Below are 11296 nucleotides of genomic sequence, written 5' to 3' on the forward strand. Positions count from 1 at the left end.
AGTTGATTAATTGTTACAAAACTTTGATTTGGAATAAATTAGAAGAAGGATGATTTTTTGGATAAAATGGGGGGTTTTGACAGGTCAAGTTCTAAAATCATGGTTTTGGGGAAATTCTACAATTTCAGGAACTGCCTTTAGACCATTTAGGACTTAGTTGGCCTTTATTTTGCTAAAATTTGGTGGGTGGTAAGCGTATGATGGAGAGCGTTTGGTGGTGAGCGTTTGGTGGTAAGCACTTGGTGGCGAGCGTCTAGTGGTGAGTGTTTGGTAATGATTGTCTGGTAATGAGCGTCTATGGTAAACGTTTAATGGTGAGTGTATGGTAGAAAGTGTTTGGTGGAGAGCGTCTGGTGATGAGCATTTGGTAACGAGCGTCTGGTGGTGAGAGTATGGTGGTAACCATCTAGTGGTGAGCGTATGGTTGCGAATGTCTAGTGGAGAGCCTTTGGTGGAGAGCGTCTGGTGGTGAGCGTCTAGTGGTAAGTGTCTGGTAGAGAGCGTCTGGTGGTAAGCATCTAGTGGTAAGCTTCTGGTGTTAAGCATCTAGTGGTAGGTGTCTAGTAGTAATCGTTTGGTGAATCTGGGTTGCTTAACAATAACTAAGTTGTTTGGGATATTGAATTTCAGACTCTGGACATTAGTTTTGGACGTTTTTAGGTCATTTTGGAGGGTTTTAGACCCTTCTCGAGCTGTCGATGAGGGTTTCCAAGCTGTTTTCCTTACCTAATGTGTATACCGAGTTGCTATGAAGAAAATTGTGTTATTGTGTGGTTGTTATTTTCGTAACATTATAAATGATTTTATAATTGAAATACTTAAAGTATGTGATGATAATGATGATTGTTATAAGGTGATTAATTGAGATATATATAAATATATTTACGGCATAATTCCATATAACTCTTTGGGGTATTCTAGGGTGACAGTTTTAACAATGTAACTATTGATGTAGGGATCCAATGAGAGGTTATTTTGACACTCTAATAACCACTCATATTCAAGTAGAGGCAAGTGCATTATGTTGTGAGAGTAGCAAGAAGTCTTAGTCTTAAGGTTTGGTGACCTAAGGCGTTAAAGGATTAACCTTCCTATAATATAAAACCAATTTGGTAATAGCTATGCAGAACAGATCAGATTACCATAATTGCACAACCTACCACAATCCGATATCAAATACTATACCCAAATGATCGAGTCTAGAAATAGGTTATATCTATCATATGAATATGTTTAGTATAGCCAACTATGAGTGATGACTGGTTAATTGATTTAATAGCGGGTTTCTTTTGAAATTTAGTTTACCCTTGCTTCTATGTTTATTTATTTTTTATTTTGTTTATTATCTTTTGCAATGATCACATTAATGATGTAAGCTTAAAGAAATATCTTTGGTGAACAGGTGTTAGAAAGAGATGAAGGTGAAAGGTAGAGTAGCATGTTTAGTTTCAGGTTTTATTCTTTAATGTAAATATCATATTATACTTTTGATTTATTGTAATATCTCATAGTTGTCTGAGTTTTAATATATTTTCTGCTATTATAATTTTTTTTTCATTACTTATAATAACATCTTATATATATTTTTTAATTAACTGATTTACATTATTAAAATGTAACAAATTCTATAATAATTGAATGCTATAAAAAATTGAGATTTTATAATAAAGAAATACATAACTTAGTACTTATATCTGTATACTAATATTTATTAAAAATACAATTTGATATATTTCACAAATTTTACTCATAAATTGAAATTTTTGTCATCTCCAATATCTTTCTTTCTTTCTATTGTATTCCGCATCTTCTTCTTTTTCTTTCCACCTTTATTCCGATTTAAAAAAACCCTGTTTCTTTCTAAGTATAAGATGTAGAAATCTACTATTTAAAACGTAAAAAATCACAAACCGACGAGAATTTGCCGATTTAGACATTTATACAAGAATACGAAGATACGCGGAGTATTCTACCTTGTAAAAGGTAATAATTATATATATTACATAATTACTTTTATTTTAATATTTACGTTTTTTTATAATACAGTAAATAAACAAAATGAAAACTATTAAAATTTATTTTAATTAAATTTTTTAAAAATGAATTTACATTTTAAATTATTTTAAAAAATTCTGTTACAAATTACATTTTAAATATATTAATATTTAAACAAATTTATTATACCATATCGATTAAGTTATCATTTCTATTATTTTTCTTTTAATCCAAATAATTTTAATTTCTACTTTTTTTTTCCTTTAATTATTTTTTCAACTACTCAACCTTCTCTTTAATCTAAGTAAGAACTACAAAGGAAACTCATGCAGATTCTGAATACAGTTACATATGTAGTTAAATATTGTAAAGCATAATGAAGAAAAATATTCTTTAACTTTTGCACATTCATTTCATATTATATTTTTTTACTTTTTATTTTTATTCATGAAAAATATAAAAATTTATATTTTTATTGTTATTTTACTTTTACATCGTTTATCAAATTAATATAAAAGTATGTAATGATATTATTTCTCAAACACAAATTCAGATGTTTTTTCTTCTTTTTCTTCATAGAAAGTGGAAGAGAGACTTTTGGTAGCATGTGGGTCTGTTTCCGAACAGGACCATAAGGAACCAAATTTGATTTCCTTTATTTATTGGATGACAGCTTTGAAGTGAGAGACTCTGCATGCATGCCTTTCTCTTGTAACCTCTTATTTCTTTATTGAATTCAAAATAAAATCATAATTTATTCAACAGAAAATTTTTTGATCAATAAATATGGAAAATTTATGATATATAATGATAATTTATAAATTAATATATTAATTTTAACATAAAAAAGTTAGACTAATTGAACAAAATAAATAATAAAAAAGTAATTAACCGACAGACATCAGCGTCAAACATGCATGCATGTCAAAACGCAAACAGTATGAGAATTGTATTTTGGTGGGTCGGAAATAAAAAATAATCACCGACATGTGAGCGTTCCAGGTGTAGCTCCAACCAACGTTCTTCAAACCATAGATTCACCGTTTTCTTAATCAGAACAATGGTCATAAATATTGACGTTCTGTCATACCTAAATAATAATTATGCATTTAATTCTTCTTATCTTCACTTTCTTTCTCTTTTCTTTCTTTTTCTTAGGAGGATAAATCAAATTCATACATTTATTTTAAAACATAAACATAATTAATATAGGGTTATATCAATGTAGACTTAACAATCAAATATCAATGTTGATTAATTGTAAAATTTTCAAAAGTTAAATAAAATAACATTAATAAAAAAATAAACAGACTCAAACTAAAATATTAAACAACTGAAAGTTGAAAAAGATAATCATAATTTAGTAATTTACGTTCGAAAAAGAGCTCTCTTTTAAGTTAAATTTGTTAAATAAAAAGATGATTCTTTAACTCATTATCACTTCACTCCCTTTCTCTGTGTCTTTATCTATTTTCAGTCTATTATTTCCCTCTCAGCAATAAAGATTCATTTCATAGGTGCTACGCGTTAAAAAGACCATTCAAAATGTTTTTCCTAGGAAAATAAAAAGAAAAAAAAATGTTTATATAAGTGTGTTCTTGCAAGTTCCAAGTTCATCAACACCACACCTATCTTCCTCTGTGAAGACTTGTCGTTAGCTGAAGCATTTTACAGGCCACCATTTTCCTTGACTACCTTTCACTTACCATTTAAGGTATTGCTCACTGTTTTTTTCCTTCTTTCTTTTTCATACTATTTTTTTTTCCACCTTTCTCATCAGTAGTTTGTGGGGTGGGAAGTTTCTATTATGGGCATTTCGAATGCTGGAAAAGTTGTTAACTTTATCCATGGTGGAGAGTTGCTGATCCAGGAAGTGTTGGGATGTGGTCCATTATCTGTTTCTGGTCTGATATTCAAATAGGGAAATGCTAGTTTGTGGATTTTCCGCCTTAGGTACTAATGGGGGTATTGGAGTGGGTAATATCTGATATTTCGTTTTTCTAGGCTGCTATGTTGAATTGATTAAGCTTTCTGACGCCAAGCAGATGAAGTTCTTTGGTGATTCTTGGATTGTTCAATGGATTTAAAATGTTTCATCTTCTTTTTGCAACAACGGTGCTAATAATAATATATTGTAATTTATTTGTAGATCAGATTCTTCTGACTTAACTATGCATGTTTTTTTTTTTTATGTTCTCTGCATGCTTCTTCGTGTCTTTTAATCTGCATTTCTGTCGGTGCAAGAATTTAAGCCAGAAAACTCTATCAAAACAAGATCAAAAGGTGCCTTTTGGCCAGTTCTCGTGCTCAACTCAAGAATTTCCTCTGGCTTTTTTCATTTTGATGTATGTAAAATCAAACTTATTGGTTGGTTATTTTCGGGAAATTAGAAGAGTTGATCATGTGTTGGTAACTTGAATGCACAAGTGATGCGATGAGAGGATAGGAAATTGATGAAAAATTTCCTTGTTTTTGTGTGAGAGTTTAATATGAAGACGCTTGTTTTATTTTTGTACGACATATTGTTTCTTTATGTTAAATAATTAACACACCCCATTGATACTTCCAAGGTGCAATTTCTCTTTTTTATGCATAAGTTTATTGTTTTCTATTTGTTTGATTGGTGCAGAATGGAGACCAGTAGAAAGGGCCAATGGTTAAGTGTGCTGATATGTGTGGTACTATTACTAAAGGCAGAAGGAGTTCCTGTGGGAATCACTTTTGTTGAAAATGCAGTGGCAAAAGGAGCTGGTGAGAAATTTCTGCTATGATCTTCATCTCCTTGGCCTCTATTTTTAGGATTGTTCATAGCAGGTTTGAAATTGATGTTTGAAATCTTGTGCAGTTTGTTTGGATGGGAGTCCACCAGCTTACCACTTCCATAAGGGATCTGGAGCAGGGATTAACAACTGGATTGTTCACTTTGAGGTATGTTTCCTTCAGCAAGATGGCTTCAATATTATGAGTCTTTTACCAACTCAGAAAATAAATTCATTTTAATTTAAACTTTGAGTATGTTCCATTTATGTTTTCTGAGTACGTGTATAAATATTGTTTTGTTAAACTGAAAACCGGATCAGAAGGTGCATTTGTAATTTTTTATATGAGTTGTTTTTGCCAAGGTTTATCAAGTTATTCCTACATAAATGGGCATGGGAGAATATGATATTTTGTTATTGGTATTAGTTTATCTTAAAAAATTTCCCATGTTTTCCTTTGATTTTAATTCAATGTTGAGGGGATGGGTACCTTTCTGTGTCAACAATTAACTTCCATTGTTACTCCCACTTTTCATTATTTATATCACTAGAATTTTGAAAACCATACCCAATAGCCAATATGAAAGTTATTTTTGTTTAAAATGTTCCAAGAAATGTAATAATATATACCTTGAAACTTAGAGTCATATATTTCAATTCTTAAATCTCAAATTTGGTTATTGAAATTATAGGGAATTAAGGATTTAGGTTGAGGAGTAGTGAAAGACAGATTGACTTTAGATAATAACCATAGAATTTAATTCGTGTGCACTTCTTACTTTTCACACACTCACCCAATCATCAAAGACCGTGTTTTGTTAAATATGTTGATTTTTGTAATAACTAGCTTAAAAGTCATTTCAAAATTATTTGATTGTTGACCTTGTAAATTCTTTTCATTACATGATAATTAAACTCAATATAATATAGTGTTGATACGTGATTGATAAATTATCGGTTCAGTTTTAGTCTCTCTCTCTCTCTCTCTCTCTCTCTCTCTCTCTCTCTCTCTCTCTCTCTCTCTCTCTCTCAATATACATACATTTTGCCTTATAAATTTTTTAGAGAATGAACCAATAAGCAAGAGTATAGTTAAAAAGCATGTTATTAGCATATCTCTTTTAACGTTGTATAGATATACCAACACTGGTTAACTAGGTTGTCCTTTTTGGTAAAACCTACTATAGTTGCTATATATGAAATGTGGAAAGTTCTCTATTTTTGTTGATGATCTTTAATTCAATTTCTTTTAGGGTGGAGGATGGTGCAACAACGTTACTTCTTGCCTTTCTCGTAGGGACACTCGATTAGGCTCATCTAAAAAAATGGATACCCAACTTTCCTTTTCTGGATTTTTTAGTAACAGTAAAAAGTTCAATCCAGGTAATGTCTACAAATTAATAAACAGTGTTTTGGCTGTTTTTCTCATGAATCTATCCCTAAAATTGTTATATGTTTCCAGATTTCTACGATTGGAACAGAATCAAGGTTAGGTATTGTGATGGGTCATCATTTACTGGTGATGTTGAAGCTGTTGATCCAGTAAGTTTTGCAAGTTCAAAGGAATATTGTACTGTAAATTTGTATAAAAATATTAATTAATTTTCTTTCTACTGAGGTTTTATAATATTATTTTGCAAATCAGGCAACCAATTTGCACTTCAGAGGAGCAAGGGTTTTTGCTGCTGTTGTTGATGATTTACTAGCAAAAGGAATGAAAAATGCTCAAAATGTATGGGACATTGATGGTTACCTACTTTTAATGGTCTTCTTCATCTTGAATAATTTTTAATTCACTAGTTGAAACTTGTAACTTTAGGCAATTATCTCTGGATGTTCTGCTGGAGGGTTGGCCGCAATTTTAAACTGTGATCGATTCAAATCACTACTACCTAGAACAACTAAAGTGAAATGCCTTGCAGATGCTGGTTATTTTATCAATGTGTAAGCTTCTTTGTTTGCTTTCTGCTTATCTTTTTTACCTGAATTCTTTTGGAGTTTGTTAAGTTATGTAATGATTCAATATGTTTTTGTTTGTGCAACAGAAAGGATGTCTCTGGGGCACAGCGCATTGAAGAGTTCTACAGTCAAGTTGTTCAAACACATGTACTTGTTCTTTCCCTCATTATTTCTCCCTGTACCATCTCACAAGCATATGCTATTAATCTTTTCACTCTCTGTTTACAAGAAACTTTCTGAAGCTTTCTCCAATGGAGATTGACATTCTTTATCTTCTTTATTTTAGGGCTCAGCTAAGAATTTGCCTGCATCCTGCACTTCAAGACTCAGACCAGGGCTGGTAAGTTTGTGAATTCCAATACTTTTACCTTTGAGACTTCTTTGCTGTTACTAATACTTCTTCTGAATAATTTGTAGTGCTTTTTCCCACAAAATGTGGTATCACAAATCAGTACGCCAATCTTCTTCGTAAATGCAGCCTATGATTCATGGCAGGTCAGATTATTCTCTTTCTAGAAAAAGAAATTCATTTTAATTCTGAAATGGTGTTATGGATTGTTCCAACTTAAAACTGACACTATGTTTATATTCATTGATCAATTGGTGCTAGTTCTGTCATTTATCTCACAAAATTCATATATGAGGATTTATACAAAACAATGTGATTAATTTTGCTCAACATTCCCAGTGAAAAAAAAAATATGATTGCTTAATTAACTCTAGTGAAAATTCGGCTGTCACAAACTGAGCCAAGGTTTTTCTACACATGATTTTTATCTTAGAATACTATATTCCACTATGAACATCTTGTTTTCCAATGAGAACATTTTAGTGACAGATGATTGAATTCTGAATCATATTTCCCTTCCAATGAGGTGCTTAATAACTCATCTCATCATAAAGTTAATGCTTGCCACCACCATATTGCTATTAATAAGTGATGATATAATATTATCTCTGGTCCCTAACATATTGCTTTGATTCAGATCAAAAACATTTTGGCACCAGGTGCTGCTGATCCCCATGGCACCTGGCGTGAATGCAAGCTTGATATAAAAAAATGCTCATCAAATCAACTCAGTGCAATGCAAGGTGAACATCTTCGGATCTTAGTAACATGCCACACTGAAATTCAATGACACCAAAACTCTAGGATTTTTTTCTAGGCTTCTAATGAGCATCCTAAAGCTGTCTAAACTTTGTCCTGCTATATAAACTATACATGACATGGATCATTTGTCAAAACCAAAGCACGACCATAATCACGTGTGCCATATTCATCTTCTACCACATTCCCACATTCTATAACAGCTTATGATCTCATTTGATGCATGATTTCAGTATTCAGGACTGATTTCCTGAGGGCATTTGGTGCTGTGGGGAACTCTCCATCAAAAGGGCATTTCATAGATGGTTGCTATGCTCACTGCCAAACTGGAACACAAGAGACATGGTTGAGAAATGACTCTCCTGTGTTAGGCAGCACAGTAAGAAACTGCATCAAAACTTCCTTTCTAAAATATGTGTGCATCAAAATTTCTGACATATTTGCTGAACAATTTGCAGACAATTGCGAAGGCAGTTGGAGACTGGTATTATGATCGAAAGCCATTTAAGCAGATAGATTGTGCCTACCCTTGCAACCCCACTTGCCACAATCGTATTTTTGATCAGAATGAGCGTCCAGACGTATAGATTTCAATTAAGCAGTATGTGAATTATCACTACAAACTATCATATAATAGTTGTTGGTGATTCTTCTCAAATGTGTTTGATGATTTAGAAATGTAAGCGTATGCACCCTCATAAAAGGATGCTAAATGTCACCATGCAACCACAAAATTCTATCATGATGGAGTGTGACTTTTTCATCTTGCTTAAACTCTTGTGCATAGCTAGTTGTGGAACCCTATTCAAATTGCACATTTTAGCTAAATCCTGTTTGTACTATTAAATTTTACAGGAAATAAATATTTTTAATAAGTAAAAGTTTATTATAATTAATATTTATATATTCCTGTTGTAAGAGCTACACCATATCGGTCTGTTATAGCAGAAAATCAGGGTAGTTTTTTCCTGCATCCTATCAGATTTTTCTTGCACTTCATCATTCTGGATTTTATCGTGAATAAGATTAGTGCGTGTGGAATAATAAATGATGGGGTGTAAGAAGAAATTTTATAGTATGGGAAAGAAATGGCCCAAACTCAGTGAATGTTCATCTAGTTCATTTGGGCTATTAGATCTGTGAAACAGTCAAAGAAAAAATCAAACAAAAATTGTTTCACAATGGTTCTAAGTTCTTTTTTTTTTTTAAATTATTATTTAGAGGTTATATTTGAAATTGTTTTCCATAAAATAAAAGTTAAATATTCATCCTTCTGTTTTTTAAAAAAAGCTTATTATGTTCGGTGTATCGTGTTAAACCACAAGCCATAATAATTTGCTTTTAATTTTTAGTTAGTATCATTTTTCTCTAATTTTATTTTATGCATAATTTAATGTCGTATATTATCTGTTTACTGGTTTAATCACTGGTTAAGCTGATAAATCTTGAATAGTTCAATGGCTGGTTCCACTTTCAAAGCATATTTTTCAATAATGCATTGAAATAAGATTTAAAAATATATAAAAGTAATGAATTGAAAGATAAAAGAAATTAAGAAAATCAAATATATTAACAAAGATAAAAAAAAAAGATAGTGGTTTAAGATGGGGGTGAGAATAATTGAGCCAATAGATAAATCTAATTTAATTCAAAATCATATTTAAAACAAATCAAATTAATTAAAGATTCAACTTACAATATGTTCAGACACATAACTTTTGATAGTGATAAATGTTAACAACTTCGGAACTAAGTTGTTAATAACTTCTAAATATGCCAAAATTTTAAAAAGAAAATACTAAAAACATGGAAGAATAATTTTGAGAAATATTTTTATTGAGAATTAGGTTTAGATTATAAAGGTAGATAAATTCTACGAAATTTAGACATAAAATAATAATTGTAAAAACATCTCCTGGTTAGTTAGACTTGAATAATTTAATTTTAATAATTTAGTTTAGTTTTGACAAGACTTGAACACTTTTAAGGATTTGATTATAACAAATATAACCTGTTTTATGTGATAATATTTTTATCAAGTTTATATCATATTATTCGATATATATTAATGTATCTTTGATGAAATATTTTAGAAAACTATGTATGATAGTGGTGTTATAAATAAATACAAGACTAGTCGACGAAAAACGCACAAAAAATTAAGGAGAAAAACCTTATTTCAATGTAATTATCAGATTCTCTTGTGTAAAGTGATTTGATCACTCAAATATCAAATACAATTATGATACAATGACTTGTCTATAGTCTAGATGTACAAAATTTTAGTATTAGAAATAAGTTTCTCGTAAGATTAAGAAAACACAAAAGGAAAATATAAAGTATCACATGAAAAATATCAATATACCATACCTACAAATTCAAATAAAGCACTAATACAAAATCGAGGAATTGAAAAAAATAATATATATATATATATATATATATATATATATATATATATATATATATAAGGTGTTAAAATCAAACTATTAAATTCTAACTTCATATTTAAATATACATATTAACATAGTAAAAGGTTTGAATTTGATGCATAAATGATTTGAACGTTAAATAATGTTTTTTCCTTAGAAGGAAAATTTTAATTTTGAATGTTGGATATGTATGGAGCCAAATTGGGTTTATCTTTGATTTGAAAATAATGAATTGGTGATGTTGAATGATGAAAGAGGTTGGTGTTTTAGAATAACTCAAATAACCTTCTTAGTGACCAAGCACTAACCATGGTCCAGCCTTTCACAAACCTAAACACCACAAAACGCACTCACCAATCATTTCAACCAAATCAATGCCAATCAAACATTTCAAACCTAGATTCCCCTCATCCAAATATTAAATAGCATCCAAGTTACACACACACACACATATATATATATATATATATATATATATATATATATATATATATATATATATATATATATTTTAGTTTGACAGATTATATTTACGTCTTTTTATCTTGAATGAATTTGGAAGAGAGTAAATGAGAGAATTTGGGAATATTTGAAGATAAATTTTTTTGTTATTTATTTGAATAGATTTGGAGGTAAGTGAGAGTGAATTTTGAAATAAATTTTTTTAATCTGTCAAATAAATTAAATCCTACACTAATTTTTATATACTTTATTTTCAAATCCACACTCGTTTACCTCCAAATTCTCTCAAATTCATTCAATTACTCTCCTTCAAATCCATTCAAATAAATAAGACTTTAATATTTAACATCAACCAAACATAAGTCCGATATATAAAATATAAGAAAAATTTTCACTTTCGAATTTGTTAAGATAAATTAAATTCACTTCTTAATATTTTTTGTTATCTTTTTCTTCATACCTTTTACTTTATGAGTGAATTATTTGCTATTCTGATCACTGTTGTGGAAAGAAAGAAATTTGCGTCAGGAATTTAGTGGGAAAACAAATGGTAGATAATTATCTTATGAGATAATCAATTA

The 11296-nt window shown here is 30.1% G+C and overlaps 1 protein-coding gene across 2 annotated transcripts; it reads left to right on the forward strand.

Moving 5' to 3' along the window:
- Positions 1-3611: 3611 nt before the first annotated feature.
- On the forward strand, positions 3612-8702 carry LOC106769209 (pectin acetylesterase 8-like). Of its 2 annotated transcripts, none has more exon segments than NM_001317149.1 (13): positions 3612-3709; positions 4625-4746; positions 4841-4923; positions 6008-6137; positions 6217-6296; positions 6400-6486; positions 6574-6698; positions 6800-6860; positions 7000-7053; positions 7131-7208; positions 7700-7805; positions 8055-8200; positions 8280-8563. In NM_001317149.1, coding segments are annotated over 12 exon segments (1200 nt in total). In that variant the 5' UTR covers positions 3612-3709; position 4625; the 3' UTR covers positions 8409-8563.
- The last annotated feature ends 2594 nt before the right edge of the window (positions 8703-11296 follow it).

Source organism: Vigna radiata, chromosome 7 (genome assembly GCF_000741045.1).
Source record: "Vigna radiata var. radiata cultivar VC1973A chromosome 7, Vradiata_ver6, whole genome shotgun sequence".
NCBI lineage: Eukaryota > Viridiplantae > Streptophyta > Magnoliopsida > Fabales > Fabaceae > Vigna > Vigna radiata.

Coding starts and splice junctions, on each gene's coding strand:
- LOC106769209 (XM_022782636.1), top strand. CDS start 4,626: ATGGAGACCAGTAGAAAGGGCCAATGGTTAAGTGTGCTGATATGTGTG. Junction 4,747..4,840: donor TGCAGTGGCAAAAGGAGCTG/GTGAGAAATTTC, acceptor AATCTTGTGCAG/TTTGTTTGGATGGGAGTCCA. Junction 6,487..6,573: donor GAATGAAAAATGCTCAAAAT/GTATGGGACATT, acceptor TTGTAACTTTAG/GCAATTATCTCTGGATGTTC.